This window comes from Chiloscyllium plagiosum, unplaced genomic scaffold (genome assembly GCF_037043375.1).
Source record: "Chiloscyllium plagiosum isolate Xiang-an unplaced genomic scaffold, Cpla_swu_hap1 HiC_scaffold_35, whole genome shotgun sequence".
NCBI lineage: Eukaryota > Metazoa > Chordata > Chondrichthyes > Orectolobiformes > Hemiscylliidae > Chiloscyllium > Chiloscyllium plagiosum.
Window position 1 is genome coordinate 57,327,730 of NW_028270173.1, and position 17,427 is coordinate 57,345,156.

At 47.3% G+C, this 17,427-nt stretch overlaps 1 protein-coding gene across 1 annotated transcript in view; it reads left to right on the forward strand.

Moving 5' to 3' along the window:
• The window catches only part of LOC122541192 (uncharacterized), a 91,172-nt gene that overhangs the window by 58,884 nt on the left and 14,861 nt on the right, over positions 1-17,427 (forward strand). The window contains exon 3 of the mRNA XM_087979717.1: positions 15,239-15,340. Within this exon, the coding sequence (XP_087835843.1) occupies positions 15,239-15,340 (102 nt within the window). The remainder of the gene's footprint in view (positions 1-15,238; positions 15,341-17,427) is intronic.

A 17,427-nucleotide genomic window follows, 5' to 3' on the forward strand; every position in this document is an offset into this window, starting at 1 on the left:
ATTGGTGCAAGATAAATGAGTCAGTGTGAACACTCTCTGGGTGTGGGGCTGTGTATATTATCGGTGCAAGGTGAGTGAGTCAGTGTGAACACCCTCTGGGTGTGGGGCTGTGTATATTATTGGTGCAAGGTGAGTGAGTCACTGTGAACACTCTCTGGGTGTGGGGCTGTGAATATTTTTGATGCAAGGTGAGGGAGTTAGTGTGAACACCCTCTGGGTGTGGGGCTGTGAATATTATTGTTGCAAGGTGAGTGAGTCAGTGTGAACACTCTCTGGGTGTGGGGCTGTGAATATTGTCGGTGTAAAATGAGTGAGTCAGTGTGAACACTCTCTGGGTATGGGGCTGTGAATTTTATTGGTGCAAGGTGAGTGAGTCAGTGTGAACACTCTCTGGGTGTGGGGCTGTGTATATTATTGGTGCAAGGTGAGTGAGTCAGTGTGAACACCCTCTCGGTGTGAGGCTGTGTATATTATCGGTGCAAGGTGAGTGAGTCAGTGTGAACACTCTCTGGGTGTGGGGGTGTGAATATTATTGGTGCAAGATGAGTGAGTCAGTGTGAATACTCTCTGGGTGTGCGGGTGTGAATATTATTGGTGCAAGGTGAGTGAGTCAGTGTGAACATTCTCTGGGTTTGGGGCTGTGTATATTATTGGTGCAAGGTGAGTGTGTCACTGTGAACACTCTCTGGGTGTGAGGCTGTGTATATTATTGGTGCAAGGTGAGTGAGTCTGTGTGTACACTCTCTGGGTGTGGGGCTGTGTATATTATTGGTGCAAGGTGAGTGAGTCAGTGTGATCAGTCTCTGGGTGTGGGGCTGTGTATATTATTGGTGCAAAGTGAGTGAGCCAGTGTGAACACTCTCTGGGTGTGGGGCTGTGAATATTATTGGTGCAAGGTGCGGGCGTTAGTGTGAACACTCTCTGGGTGTGGGGCTGTGAATATTATTGTTGCAAGGTGAGTGAGTCAGTGTGAACACTCTCTGGGTGTGGGGCTGTGTATATTATTGGTGCAAGGTGAGTGAGTCAGTGTGAACACTCTCTGGGTGTGGGGCTGTGTATATTATTGGTGCAAGGTGAGTGAGTCAGTGTGAACACTCTCTGGGTGCAGGGCTGTGAATATCATTGGTGCTAGGTGAGTGAGTCAGTGTGAACACCCACTGGGTGTGTGGCTGTGAATATTATTGGTGCAAGGTGAGTGAGTCAGTGTGAACACCCTCTGGGTGTGTGGCTGTGAATATTATTGGTGCAAGGTGAGTGAGTCAGTGTGAACACCCTCTGGGTGTGAGGCTGTGTATAATATCGGTGCAAGGTGAGTGAGTCAGTGTGAACACACTCTGGGTGTGGGGCTGTGTATATTATCGGTGCAAGATAAATGAGTCAGTGTGAACACCCTCTGGGTGTGGGGCTGTGTATATTATTGGTGCAAGGTGAATGAGTCAGTGTGAACACACTCTGGGTGTGGGGGTGTGAATATTATTGGTGCAAAATGAGTGAGTCAGTGTGAACACTCCATGGGTGTGGGGCTGTGAATATTGTCGGTGGAAGGTGAGGGCATATGTGAGAACACTCACTGGGTGTGGGACTGTGTATATTATTGGTGCAAGGTGAGTGAGTCAGTGTGAACACTCTCTGGGTGTGGGGCTGTGTATATTATTGGTGCAAGGTGAGTGTGTCACTGTGAACACTCTCTGGGTGTGGGGCTGTGAAAAGTATTGGTGCAAGATGAGTGAGTCAGTGTGAACACTCTCTGGGTGTGGGGCTGTGTATATTATTGGTCCAAGATGAGTTAGTCAGTGTGAACACTCTCTGCGTGTGGGGCTGTGAATATTATCGGTGCAAGATAAATGAGTCAGTGTGAACACCCTCTGGGTATGGGGCTGTGTATATTATTGGTGCAAGGTGAGTCTGTCACTGTGAACACTCTCTGGGTGTGGGGCTGTGAAAATTATTCGTGCAAGGTGAGTGAGTCATTGTGAACACTCTCTGGGTGTGGGGCTATGTATATTATTGGTGCAAGGTGAGTGTGTCACTGTGAACACTCTTTGGGTGTGGGGCTGTGAAAAGTATTGGTGCAAGGTGAGTGAGTCAGTGTGAACACTCTCTGGGTGTGGGGCTGTGTATATTATTGGTGCAAGGTGAGTGAGTCAGTGTGAACACTCTCTGGGTGTGGGGCTGTGTATATTATTGGTGCAAGCTGGAAATGTGTTGCTGGAAAAGCGCAGCAGGTCAGACAGCCTCCAGGGAACAGGAGAATCGACGTTTAGGGCATAAGCCCTTCTTTTCCTGAAGAAGGGCTTATGTCCGAAACGTCGATTCTCCTGTTCCCTGGATGCTGCCTGACCTGCTGCGCTTTTCCAGCAACACATTTCCAGCTCTGATCTCCAGCATCTGCAGACCTCACTTTCTCCTCATATTATTAATGCAAGGTGAATGAGTCAGTGTGAACACTCTCTGGGTGTGCGGCTGATTATATTATTGTTGCAAGGTGTGAGTCAGTGTGAACAGTCTCTGGGTGTGGGGCTGCGTAAATTATTGGTGCAAGGAGAGTGTGTCAGTGTGAACAGTGTCTGGGTGTGGGGCTGTGAATATTGGTGCAAGGGGAGTGAGTTAGTATGAACACTCTCTGGGTGTGGACTGTGAATATTATTGGTGCAAGGTAAATGAGTCAGTGTGAACACTCTCTGGGTGTGGGGCTGTGTATATTATTGGTGCAAGGTGAGTGAGTCAGTGTGAACACTCTCTGGGTGCAGGGCTGTGAATATCATTGGTGCAAGGTGAGTGAGTCAGTGTGAACACCATCTGGGTATGGGGCTGTTAATATTATTGGTGCAAGGTGAGTGAGTCAGTGTGAACACTATCTGGGTGTGGGGGTGTGTATATTATTGGTGCAAGATGAGTGACTCAGTGTGAACACTCTCTGGGTGTGGGGCTGTGAATATTGTCGGTGCAAGGTGAGTGAGTCAGTGTGAACACTATCTGGTTGTGGGGCTGTGTATATTATCAGTGCAAGGTGAGTGAATCAGTGTGAACACTCTCTGGGTGTGGGGCTATGAATATTGTCGGTGCAAGGTGAGTGAGTCAGTGTGAACACCCTCTGGGTGTGGGGCTGTGAATATTGGTGCAAGGTGTGAGTCAGTGTGAACACTCTCTGGGTGTGGGGCTGTGAATATTATTGGTGCAAGGTGAGGGAGTCAGTGTGAATACTCTCTGGGTGTGGGGGTGTGAATATTATTGGTGCAAGATGAGTGAGTCAGTGTGAACTTTCTCCGGGTGTGGGGCTGTGAATATTGTCGGTGGAAGGTGAGGGCATAGGTGGGAACACTCACTGGGTGTGGAACTGTGAATATATCGGTGAAAGGTGTGGGATTATGTGAACACTCTCTGGGTGTGCGGCTGTGTATATTATTGGTGCAAGGTGAGTGAGTCAGTGTGTACACTCTCTGGGTGTGGGGCTGTGTATATTATTGGTGCAAGGTGAGTGTGTCACTGTGAACACTCTCTGGGTGTGAGGCTGTGAAAATTTTTGGTGCAAGTTGAGTGAGTCATTGTGAACACTCTCTGGGTGTGGGGCTGTGTATATTATTGGTGCAAGGTGAGTGAGTCAGTGTGAACACACTCTGGGTGTGGGGCTGTGTATATTATTGGTGCAAGGTGAGTGAGTCAGTGTGAACACTCTCTGGGTGTGGGGCGGTGTATATTATTGGTGCAAGGTGAGTGTGTCACTGTGAACACTCTCTGGGTGTGGGGCTGAGTATATTATTGGTGCAAGGTGAGTGAGTCAGCGTGAACACTCTCTGGGTGTGGGGCTGTGTATATTATTGGTGCAAGGTGAGTGAGTCAGTGTGAACACTCTCTGGGTGTGGGGCGGTTTATATTATTGGTGCAAGGTGAGTGTGTCACTGTGAACACTCTCTGGGTGTGGGGCTGAGTATATTATTGTTGCAAGGTGTGAGTCAGTGTGAACAGTCTCTGGGTGTGGGGCTGCGTATATTATTGGTGCAAGGAGAGTGACTCTGTGTGAATATTATTGGTGCAAGGTGAGGGAGTTAGTGGGGCTGTTAATATTGGTGCAAGGTGACGGCGTAGGTGTGAACACACTCTGGTTGCAGGACTATGATCATTATCGGTGCGAGGTGAGTGAGTCAGTGTGAACGCTCTCTGGGTGTGGGGCTGTGAATATTATTGGTGCAAGATAAATGAGTCAGTGTGAACACTCTCTGGGTGTGGGGCTGTGTATATTATCGGTGCAAGGTGAGTGAGTCAGTGTGAACACCCTCTGGGTGTGGGGCTGTGTATAATATTGGTGCAAGGTGAGTGAGTCACTGTGAACACTCTCTGGGTGTGGGGCTGTGAATATTTTTGATGCAAGGTGAGGGAGTTAGTGTGAACACCCTCTGGGTGTGGGGCTGTGAATATTATTGTTGCAAGGTGAGTGAGTCAGTGTGAACACTCTCTGGGTGTGGGGCTGTGAATATTGTCGGTGTAAAATGAGTGAGTCAGTGTGAACACTCTCTGGGTATGGGGCTGTGAATTTTATTGGTGCAAGGTGAGTGAGTCAGTGTGAACACTCTCTGGGTGTGGGGCTGTGTATATTATTGGTGCAAGGTGAGTGAGTCAGTGTGAACACACTGTGGGTGCAGGGCTGTGAATATCATTGGTGCAAGGTGGGTGAGTCAGTGTGAACACCCTCTCGGTGTGAGGCTCTGTATATTATTGGTGCAAGGTGAGTGAGTCAGTGTGAACACTCTCTGGGTGTGGGGGTGTGAATATTATTGGTGCAAGATGAGTGAGTCAGTGTGAATACTCTCTGGGTGTGCGGGTGTGAATATTATTGGTGCAAGGTGAGTGAGTCAGTGTGAACATTCTCTGGGTTTGGGGCTGTGTATATTATTGGTGCAAGGTGAGTGTGTCACTGTGAACACTCTCTGGGTGTGAGGCTGTGTATATTATTGGTGCAAGCTGAGTGAGTCTGTGTGTACACTCTCTGGGTGTGGGGCTGTGTATATTATTGGTGCAAGGTGAGTGAGTCAGTGTGATCAGTCTCTGGGTGTGGGGCTGTGTATATTATTGGTGCAAAGTGAGTGAGCCAGTGTGAACACTCTCTGGGTGTGGGGCTGTGAATATTATTGGTGCAAGGTGCGGGCGTTAGTGTGAACACTCTCTGGGTGTGGGGCTGTGAATATTATTGTTGCAAGGTGAGTGAGTCAGTGTGAACACTCTCTGGGTGTGGGGCTGTGTATATTATTGGTGCAAGGTGAGTGAGTCAGTGTGAACACTCTCTGGGTGTGGGGCTGTGTATATTATTGGTGCAAGGTGAGTGAGTCAGTGTGAAGACTCTCTGGGTGTGGGGATGTGTATATTATTGGTGCAAGGTGAGTGAGTCAGTGTGAACGCTCTCTGGGTGTGGGGCTGTGAATATTATTGGTGCAAGATAAATGAGTCAGTGTGAACACTCTCTGGGTGTGGGGCTGTGTATATTATCGGTGCAAGGTGAGTGAGTCAGTGTGAACACTCTCTGGGTGTGGGGCTGTGAATATTATTGGTGCAAGGTGAGTGAGTCAGTGTGAACACTCTCTGGGTGTGGGGCTGTGAATATTTTTGGTGCAAGGTGAGTGAGTCAGTGTGAACACCCTCTGGGTGTGAGGCTGTGTATATTATCGGTGCAAGGTGAGTGAGTCAGTGTGAACACATTCTGGGTGTGGGGCTGTGTATATTATCGGTGCAAGGTGAGTGAGTCAGTGTGAACACCCTCTGGGTGTGAGGCTGTGTATATTATCGGTGCAAGGTGAGTGAGTCAGTGTGAACACTCTCTGGGTGTGGGGCTGTGAATATTTTTGGTGCAAGGTGAGTGAGTCAGTGTGAACACTCTCTGGGTGTGAGGCTGTGTATATTATTGGTGCAAGTTGAGTGAGTCTGTGTGAACAATCTCTGGGTGTGGGGCTGTGAACATCATTGGTGCAAGGTGAGTGAGTCAGTGTGAACACCCTCTGGGTGTGGGGTTGTGAATATTGGTGCAAGGTGAGTGAGTCAGTGTGAACCGTGTCTGGGTGTGGGGCTGTGAATATTGGTGCACGGTGAGTGAGTCAGAGTGAACGCTCTCTGGGTGTGGGGCTGTGAATATTATTGGTGCAAGATAAATGAGTCAGTGTGAACACTCTCTGGGTGTGGGGCTGTGTATATTATCAGTGCAAGGTGAGTGAGTCAGTGTGAACACTCTCTGGGTGTGGGGCTGTGTGTATTATCGGTGCAAGGTGAGTGAGTCAGTGTGAACACCCTCTGGGTGTGGGGCTGTGTATATTATCGGTGCAAGGTGAGTGAGTCACTGTGAACACTCTCTGGGTGTGGGGCTGTGAATATTTTTGATGCAAGGTGAGGGAGTTAGTGTGAACACCCTCTGGGTGTGGGGCTGTGAATATTATTGTTGCAAGGTGAGTGAGTCAGTGTGAACACTCTCTGGGTGTGGGGCTGTGAATATTGTCGGTGTAAAATGAGTGAGTCAGTGTGAACACTCTCTGGGTATGGGGCTGTGAATATTATTGGTGCAAGGTAAATGAGTCAGTGTGAATACTCTCTGGGTGTGGGGCTCTGTATATTATTGGTGCAAGGTGAGTGAGTCAGTGTGAACACTCTCTGGGTGTCGGGCTGCTGAATATCATTGGTGCAAGGTGAGTGAGTCAGTGTGAACACTCTATGGGTGTGGGGCTGCGAATATTATTGGTGCAAGGTGAGTGAGTCAGTGTGAACATTCTCTGGGTGTGGGGCTGTGAATATTATTGGTGCAAGGTGAGTGAGTCAGTGAGAACAGTCTCTGGGTGTGTGGTTGTGTATATTATTGGTGCAAGGTGAGTGAGTCAGTGTGAACAGTCTCTGGGTGTGGGGTTGTGTATATTATTGGTGCAAGGTGAGTGAGTCAGTGTGAACACCCTCAGGGTGTGAGGCTGTGTATATTATTGGTGCAAGGTGAGTGAGTCAGTGTGAACACTCTCTGGGTGTGGGGCTGTGTATATTATTGGTGCAAAGTGAGTGAGTCAGTGTGAACACTCTCTGGGTGTGGGGCTGTGTATATTATTGGTGCAAGGTGAGTGATTCAGTGTGAACACCCTCCGGCTGTGGGGCTGTGAATATTATTGGTGCAAGATGAGTGAATCAGTGTGAATACTCTCTGGGTATGGGGCTATGTATATTATTGGTGCAAGGTGAGTGTGTCTGTGTGAACACTCTCTGGGTGTGGGGCTGTGAATATTATTGTTGCAAGGTGAGTGAGTCAGTGTGAACACTCTCTGGGTGTGGGGCTGTGTATATTATCAGTGTAAAATGAGTGAGTCAGTGTGAACACCCTCTGGGTGTGGGGCTGTGAATATTGGTGCAAGGTGAGTGAGTCAGTGTGAACACCTTCTGGGTGTGGGGCTGATTATATTATTGTTGCAAGGTGTGAGTCAGTGTGAACAGTCTCTGGGTGTGGGGCTGCGTATATTATTGGTGCAAGGAGAGTGACTCTGTATGAATGCTCTCTGGGTGTGGGGCTGTTCATATTTGTGCAAGGTGACGGCGTAGGTGTGAACACACTCTGGTTGCAGGACTATGATCATTATCGGTGCAAGGTGAGTGAGTCAGTGTGAACGCTCTCTGGGTGTGGGGCTGTGAATATTATTGGTGCAAGATAAATGAGTCAGTGTGAACACTCTCTGGGTGTGGGGCTGTGTATATTATCGGTGCAAGGTGAGTGAGTCAGTGTGAACACCCTCTGGGTGTGGGGCTGTGTATATTATTGGTGCAAGGTGAGTGAGTCAGTGTGAACACTCTCTGGGTGTGGGGCTGTGAATATTTTTGATGCAAGGTGAGGGAGTTAGTGTGAACACCCTCTGGGTGTGGGGCTGTGAATATTATTGTTGCAAGGTGAGTGAGTCAGTGTGAACACTCTCTGGGTGTGGGGCTGTGAATATTGTCGGTGTAAAATGAGTGAGTCAGTGTGAACACTCTCTGGGTATGGGGCTGTGAATATTATTGGTGCAAGGTAAATGAGTCAGTGTGAATACTCTCTGGGTGTGGGGCTATGTATATTATTGGTGCAAGGTGAGTGAGTCAGTGTGAACACTCTCTGGGTGTCGGGCTGTGAATATCATTGGTGCAAGGTGAGTGAGTCAGTGTGAACACTCTATGGGTGTGGGGCTGTGAATATTATTGGTGCAAGGTAAATGAGTCAGTGTGAACACTCTCTGGGTGTGGGGCTGTGTATATTATTGGTGCAAGGTGAGTGAGTCAGTGTGAACACTCTCTGGTTGTGGGGCTGTGAATATCATTGGTGCAAGGTGAGTGAGTCAGTGTGAACACTCTCTGGGTGTGAGGCTGTGTATATTATCGGTGCAAGGTGAATGAGTCAGTGTGAACACTCTCTGGGTATGGGGCTATGTATATTATTGGTGCAAGGTGAGTGAGCCAGTGTGAATATTTTATGGGTGTGGGGCTGTGAATATTATTGGTGCAAGGTGAGTGAGACAGTGTGAACACCCTCTGGGTGTGGGGCTGTGAATATTGGTGCAAGCTAAGTGAGTCAGTGTGAACAGTGTCTGGGTGTGGGGCTGTGAATATTGGTGCAAGATAAATGAGTCAGTGTGAACACTCTCTGGGTGTGGGGCTGTGTATATTATCGGTGCAAGGTGAGTGAGTCAGTGTGAACACCCTCTGGGTGTGGGGCTGTGTATATTATTGGTGCAAGGTGAGTGAGTCACTGTGAACACTCTCTGGGTGTGGGGCTGTGAATATTTTTGATGCAAGGTGAGGGAGTTAGTGTGAACACCCTCTGGGTGTGGGGCTGTGAATATTATTGTTGCAAGGTGAGTGAGTCAGTGTGAACACTCTCTGGGTGTGTGGCTGTGAATATTGTCGGTGTAAAATGAGTGAGTCAGTGTGAACACTCTCTGGGTATGGGGCTGTGAATATTATTGGTGCAAGGTAAATGAGTCAGTGTGAATACTCTCTGGGTGTGGGGCTATGTATATTATTGGTGCAAGGTGAGTGAGTCAGTGTGAACACTCTCTGGGTGTCGGGCTGCTGAATATCATTGGTGCAAGGTGAGTGAGTCAGTGTGAACACTCTATGGGTGTGGGGCTGCGAATATTATTGGTGCAAGGTGAGTGAGTCAGTGTGAACATTCTCTGGGTGTGGGGCTGTGAATATTATTGGTGCAAGGTGAGTGAGTCAGTGAGAACAGTCTCTGGGTGTGTGGTTGTGTATATTATTGGTGCAAGGTGAGTGAGTCAGTGTGAACAGTCTCTGGGTGTGGGGTTGTGTATATTATTGGTGCAAGGTGAGTGAGTCAGTGTGAACACCCTCAGGGTGTGAGGCTGTGTATATTATTGGTGCAAGGTGAGTGAGTCAGTGTGAACACTCTCTGGGTGTGGGGCTGTGTATATTATTGGTGCAAGGTGAGTGAGTCAGTGTGAACACTCTCTGGGTGTGGGGCTGTGTATATTATTGGTGCAAGGTGAGTGAGTCAGTGTGAACACTCTCCGGCTGTGGGGCTGTGTATATTATTGGTGCAAGATGAGTGAATCAGTGTGAATACTCTCTGGGTATGGGGCTATGTATATTATTGGTGCAAGGTGAGTGTGTCTGTGTGAACACTCTCTGGGTGTGGGGCTGTGATTATTATTGTTGCAAGGTGAGTGAGTCAGTGTGAACACTCTCTGGGTGTGGGGCTGTGTATATTATCAGTGTAAAATGAGTGAGTCAGTGTGAACATCCTCTGGGTGTGGGGCTGTGAATATTGGTGCAAGGTGACGGCGTAGGTGTCAACACACTCTGGGTGCGGGACTATGAACATTATCGGTGCAAGGTGAGTGAGTCAGTGTGAACGCCCTCTGGGTGTGGGGCTGTGAATATTATTGGTGCAAGGTAAATGAGTCAGTGTGAACACTCTCTGGGTGTGGGGCTGTGTATATTATTGGTGCAAGGTGAGTGACTCAGTGTGAACACTCTCTGGTTGTGGGGCTGTGAATATCATTGGTGCAAGGTGAGTGAGTCAGTGTGAACACTCTCTGGGTGTGAGGCTGTGTATATTATCGGTGCAAGGTGAGTGAGTCAGTGTGAACACTCTCTGGGTATGGGGCTATGTATAGTATTGGTGCAAGGTGAGTGAGCCAGTGTGAATATTTTATGGGTGTGGGGCTGTGAATATTATTGGTGCAAGGTGAGTGAGACAGTGTGAACACCCTCTGGGTGTGGGGCTGTGAATATTGGTGCAAGGTAAGTGAGTCAGTGTGAACAGTGTCTGGGTGTGGGGCTGTGAATATTGGTGCAAGGTGAGTGAGTCAGTGTGAACACCTTCTGGGTGTGGGGCTGATTATATTATTGTTGCAAGGTGTGAGTCAGTGTGAACAGTCTCTGGGTGTGGGGCTGCGTATATTATTGGTGCAAGGAGAGTGACTCTGTGTGAATGCTCTCTGGGTGTGGGGCTGTTAATATTGGTGCAAGGTGACGGCGTAGGTGTGAACACACTCTGGTTGCAGGACTATGATCATTATCGGTGCAAGGTGAGTGAGTCAGTGTGAACACTCTCTGGGTGTGGGGCTGTGAATATTATTGGTGCAAGATAAATGAGTCAGTGTGAACACTCTCTGGGTGTGGGGCTGTGTATATCATCGGTGCAAGGTGAGTGAGTCAGTGTGAACACCCTCTGGGTGTGGGGCTGTGTATATTATTGGTGCAAGGTGAGTGAGTCAGTGTGAACACTCTCTGGGTGTGGGGCTGTGAATATTTTTGATGCAAGGTGAGGGAGTTAGTGTGAACACCCTCTGGGTGTGGGGCTGTGAATATTATTGTTGCAAGGTGAGTGAGTCAGTGTGAACACTCTCTGGGTGTGGGGCTGTGAATATTGTCAGTGTAAAATGAGTGAGTCAGTGTGAACACTCTCTGGGTATGGGGCTGTGAATATTATTGGTGCAAGGTAAATGAGTCAGTGTGAATACTCTCTGGGTGTGGGGCTATGTATATTATTGGTGCAAGGTGAGTGAGTCAGTGTGAACACTCTCTGGGTGTCGGGCTGTGAATATCATTGGTGCAAGGTGAGTGAGTCAGTGTGAACACTCTATGGGTGTGGGGCTGCGAATATTATTGGTGCAAGGTGAGTGAGTCAGTGTGAACATTCTCTGGGTGTGGGGCTGTGAATATTGTCGGTGGAAGGTGAGGGCATAGGTGGGAACACTCACTGGGTGTGGAACTGTGAATATATCGGTGAAAGGTGTGGGATTATGTGAACACTCTCTGGGTGTGCGGCTGTGTATATTATTGGTGCAAGGTGAGTGAGTCAGTGTGTACACTCTCTGGGTGTGGGGCTGTGTATATTATTGGTGTAAGGTGAGTGTGCCACTGTGAACAGTGTCTGGGTGTGAGGCTGTGAAAGTTTTTGGTGCAAGTTGAGTGAGTCATTGTGAACACTCTCTGGGTGTGGGGCTGTGTATATTATTGGTGCAAGGTGAGTGTGTCACTATTATCACTCTCTGGGTGTGGGGCTGTGAAAATTATTGGTGCAAGTTGAGTGAGTCAGTGTGAACACACTCTGGGTGTGGGGCTGTGTATATTATTGGTGCAAGGTGAGTGAGTCAGTGTGAACACTCTCTGGGTGTGGGGCGGTGTATATTATTGGTGCAAGGTGAGTGTGTCACTGTGAACACTCTCTGGGTGTGGGGCTGAGTATATTATTGGTGCAAGGTGAGTGAGTCAGCGTGAACACTCTCTGGGTGTGGGGCTGTGTATATTATTGGTGCAAGGTGAGTGAGTCAGCGTGAACACTCTCTGGGTGTGGGGCTGTGTATATTATTGGTGCAAGGTGAGTGTGTCACTGTGAACACTCTCTGGGTGTGGGGCTGATTATATTATTGTTGCAAGGTGTGAGTCAGTGTGAACAGTCTCTGGGTGTGGGGCTGCGAATATTATTGGTGCAAGGTGAGTGAGTCAGTGTGAACATTCTCTGGGTGTGGGGCTGTGAATATTGTCGGTGGAAGGTGAGGGCATAGGTGAGAACACTCTCTGGTTGTGGGACTGTGTATATTATTGGTGCAAGGTGAGTGAGTCAGTGAGAACAGTCTCTGGGTGTGTGGTTGTGTATATTATTGGTGCAAGGTGAGTGAGTCAGTGTGAACACCCTCAGGGTGTGAGGCTGTGTATATTATTGGTGCAAGGTGAGTGAGTCAGTGTGAACACTCTCTGGGTGTGGGGCTGTGTATATTATTGGTGCAAAGTGAGTGAGTCAGTGTGAACACTCTCTGGGTGTGGGGCTGTGAATATTATTGGTGCAAGATGAGTGAATCAGTGGAGTACTCTCTGTGTATGGGGCTCTGTATATTATTGGTGCAAGGTGAGTGTGTCTGTGTGAACACTCTCTGGGTGTGGGGCTGTGAATATTATTGCTGCAAGGTGAGTGAGTCAGTGTGAACACTCTCTGGGTGTGGGGCTGTGTATATTATCAGTGTAAAATGAGTGAGTCAGTGTGAACATCCTCTGGGTGTGGGGCTGTGAATATTGGTGCAAGGTGACGGCGTAGGTGTCAACACACTCTGGGTGCGGGACTATGAACATTATCGGTGCAAGGTGAGTGAGTCAGTGTGAACGCCCTCTGGGTGTGGGGCTGTGAATATTATTGGTGCAAGGTAAATGAGTCAGTGTGAACACTCTCTGGGTGTGGGGCTGTGTATATTATTGGTGCAAGGTGAGTGAGTCAGTGTGAACACTCTCTGGTTGTGGGGCTGTGTATATTATCGGTGCAAGGTGAGTGAGTCAGTGTGAAAACTCTCTGGGTATGGGGCTATGTATATTATTGGTGCAAGGTGAGTGAGCCAGTGTGAATATTTTATGGGTGTGGGGCTGTGAATATTATTGGTGCAAGGTGAGTGAGACAGTGTGAACACCCTCTGGGTGTGGGGCTGTGAATATTGGTGCAAGGTAAGTGAGTCAGTGTGAACAGTGTCTGGGTGTGGGGCTGTGAATATTGGTGCAAGGTGAGTGAGTCAGTGTGAACACACTCTGGGTGTGGGGCTGTGAATATTATTGATGCAAGGTGAGTGAGTCAGTGTGAATACTCTCTGGGTGTGGGGGTGTGAATATTATTGGTGCAAGATGAGTGAATCAGTGTGAACACCCTCTGGGTGTGGGGCTGTGAATAATATTGGTGCAAGGTGAGTGAGCCAGTGTGAACACACTCTGGGTGTGGGGCTGTGTATATTATTGGTGCAAGGTGAGTGAGTCAGTGTGAACACTCTCTGGCTGTGGGGCTGTGAATATTATTGGTTCAAGGTGAGTGAGTTAGTGTGAACACCTTCTGGGTGTGGGGCTGTGAATATTATTGGTTCAAGGTGAGTGAGTCAGTGTGAACACCCTCTGGGTGTGGGGCTGTGTATATTATTGGTGCAAGGTGAGTGAGTCAGTGTGAACACTCTCTGGGTGTGGGGCTGTCTGTATTATTGATGCAAGGTGAGTGAGTCAGTGTGAACACTCTCTGGGTGTGGGGCTGTGTATATTATCGGTGCAAGGTGAGTGAGTCAGTGTGAACACTCTCTGGGTGTGCGGCTGTGTATATTATTGGTGCAAGGTGAGTGAGTCTGTGTGAACACTCTCTGGGTGTGGGGCTCTGAATATTGGTGCATGGTAAGTGAGTCAGTGTGAACAGTGTCTGGGTGTGGGGCTGTGAATATTGGTGCAAGGTGAGTGAGTCAGTGTGAACACCCTCTGGGTGTGGGGCTGTGTATATTATTGGTGCAAGGTGAGTGAGTCAGTGTGAACACCTTCTGGGTGTGGGGCAGTGATTATTATTGGTTCAAGCTGAGTGAGTCAGTGTGAACACCCTCTGGGTGTGGGGCTGTGAATATTATTGGTGCAAGGTGAGTGAGTCAGTGTGAACACTCTCTGGGTGTGGGGCTGTGTATATTATTGGTGCAAGGTGAGTGAGTCAGTGTGAACACCTTCTGGGTGTGGGGCTGTGAATATTATTGGTTCAAGGTGAGTGAGTCAGTGTGAACACCCTCTGGGTGTGGGGCTGTGTATATTATTGGTGCAAGGAGAGTGAGTCAGTGTGAACACCTTCTGGGTGTGGGGCAGTGATTATTATTGGTTCAAGGTGAGTGAGTCAGTGTGAACACCCTCTGGGTGTGGGGCTGTGTATATTATTGGTGCAAGGTGAGTGAGTCAGTGTGAACACTCTCTGGGTGTGGGGCTGTGTGTATTATTGGTGCAAGGTGAGTGAGTCAGTGTGAACACTCTCTGGGTGTGGGGCTGTGTATATTATCGGTGCAAGGTGAGTGAGTCAGTGTGAACACTCTCTGGGTGTGGGGCTGTGAACATTCGTAGGGGTGAGGTGGGAATGTGGGTAGCGAGACTGTGGGCAATGTTGCCAGGAGCTAGATTGGCATCTTGGTTGTCTGATGGAGGTGTGGGCTGTCACAGGTAAGGATGAGCCCGATTGGATTTGAGCTCTGTTTGCCAGTCACCCACCGTACTGAAGCTCTTTGAGACTCCCACCGATTTACCCTGGAGTTACTCTCCTCAGCTTTATCCTTGGTATGAAAGATATTTATAAATTTGTGTCAAAGACAGTACATGCGTGGGGCATAGTTACATCTCTGTGGCTCTCATCCTCTAATCCTACAGCTGGAGAGAATATTACAACAAACCCAGCAGGGAAATCTGGCAACCAGAAATTTTAACTTGCTGTATATTTTCTCAGGATCCCAAGATGCAGCTTTAATCATTCATTGCTCCATCTCGTGGAAGATTCCATTCCACCGTGATTGGCCAGTTCTCATGAATGTTCCACAAGGGTTAGCATGCCCAGGCGACTCAACAGACTGCTACAATCACTTAAACGATTGCCTTTCGTATATGTTGGTTATGGAGATAAGGCAGGAACAGGATACTGATTAAGGATGATCAGCCATGATCATATTGAATGGTGGTGCAGGCTCGAAGGGCAGAATGGCCTACTCCTGCACCTATTGTCTATTCTTTGCCCTGAATGAATCAAAATGAGAGGTTGTGGTGAGGCCATGTAAGGGCGATCTGTATTAGTGGGCAGGATCTCTCTGGGTTTGTTGCTGGGGCACCACTAACATACCATGAAGATTTTGTTCATGTGCCATTTTGTTCCTTTGGAACTATAATACATTTGATTGAACCAATATCCTGTGAAACATTTTCTTAGTCTGGTGATATCAATATAATGATGTGATTTGTTTCCTTTTGTTTCCAGATGACTGTTGGGTTCCACCTTTGATAGTAATTCTTCCAGTGTATATTTGTATTGTAATTGCTGCTGTGCTGATTCCGATCTGGGTCTACCTTCAATCCAATGGTATGGCATGTTATAAATTATTCACTTCAAACAAACAGAGAAACACAGCAGTTCTGACAGCATCTATGGAGACAGAAACAAAGTTAACATTTCAAGACCGGTATGACTCTTGCTCAAAACTCAGAGTTCTGAATTTAAATAACTCTTAGTTTTAAGTAAGAATTGTATCCCCAATTAAACGTTAACTGTTTCTCTCTCCAGAGATGCTGCCAGAGTTTCTGAGTTTCACCAGATTCTGTTTTTTTTTCAGATTTCCAGCATCCACAACATTTTGTTAAGTTACGGAGTTAATTGCAATCACTCTGTTGTAATTCACTTTGGGCTCCTTGAGTTCTATTCTTTCACCAAAATGACAGCTATTTTCTAGTAATCATTCATTGCCACCACATGTGAGTTTGGTTGCACATGCAATTGTGTTATAGCTTGTAGAGAGCCTCCAGTCCTCGCCACACACAGTACTGAATTCCTACATCCTCTTCTTGAAAATTGTGCATTGGAATGGGAGGGAGGAAACATTCAACTTTTGGGACATGGAAAGTAGTGGTAGCAGATCTGTCACTTATTAGACATCCTACTTCAGGTTCCTTTCAAATGAATATAGTGTTAGATGAATTTGTCTAATCACAGGTTTTTGTGCAGCACTTGACTGTTTCAGTCTGTGAAAGGAGTGAATCAAATGACTGATGACTGAATCTTGGAGAGGAAGTTCTGAAGAGAAATTCGATACCCTGCTTTTAGTTATGACTATATATTTTGAATCTCCTGTAAATTCTAAGATGTTGTATGTATTTAAACAAATTGTTGAATTTAGAATCATCATGGTAGTGCTCTGAGATTAAAAAAAAGATATACAACAACTCAATGCAAACATAATAGTGAAAGAGATGTAAAACAAAAAGGACATTTCCCCTCTCACCAACATGCATAGCTACCCATAAAGTTTCCCTCAATTTTTTACATATAGATGATTTGGAGTTGGGAACCACGTGTAGGGTATCAAAGTTTGCAGACGACACTAAGACGAGTGGCAGAACAAAGTGTGCGGGGGACAGTGAAACATTGCAGAGGGACATAGTGAGTGGGCAAAGGTCTGGCAGGTGGACTACAATGTTAATAAATGTGAAGTCACCCATTTTGGTAGGAGTAACAGTACAAAGGATTAGTACTTGAATGGTAAAAGGTTGCAGCATGCTGCTGTGCAGAGGGACCTGAGTGTCCTTGTGCATGAATCATAGAGGTACAACAGGTAATTAGGAAGGCAAATGGAATTCTGTCCTTCATTGCTAAAGGGATTGAGTTTGAAAACAGGGAAGTAATGTTGCAGCTGTACGGGGTGCTGGTGAGACCACAGCTGGAATGCTGTGTGCAGATTTGGTCTCCTTACTTGTGAAAGGATGTACTGGCGCTGGAGGGGGTGCAGAGGAGGGTCACTAGATTGATTCCGGAGTTGAGGGGGTTGGCTTATTAGGAGAGACTGAGTAGACTGGGATTATACTCATTGGAATTTAGAAAATAGAGGGGGTGGGATCTTACAGAAACATATAAAATTATGAAGGGAATAGATAAGACAGAAGTAGAAAAGATGTTTCCATTGGCAGGTGAAACTAGGACAAGGGGGCACAGCCTCAAGATTAAGGGGAGCAGATTTCATACTGAATTGAGAAGGAAATTCTTCACCCAGAGGGTTATTGATCTATGGAATTCCCTTCCCAGTGAACAGTTGACACTACTTCACGTTTTTAAATCTAAAATAGTTTGTTTGAACAATAAAGGAATTAAGAGCTATAGTCAGAGGGTGGGTAAGCGGATCTGAGGCCATGAGAAGATCAGCCATGATCTTATTGAATGGCGGAACAGCTCGAAGGGCCAGACAGCGTACTCCTGCTCCTAGTTGTCATGTTACGTTGCTATTGTGCTTTCAGCATTTTTAAGTGTATCACAATGATAAGCAACATTGATATCCTGTGTGAAGGAAGTAATGTTAGGAAGATTCACTGTATACCTTTCCTAATAAAAAAGTACAATCGCGAGAAGAGAAAATTCCAGTAGAGTACTGTGCACAGGTGTCATCACTGTCGGTATTGCAG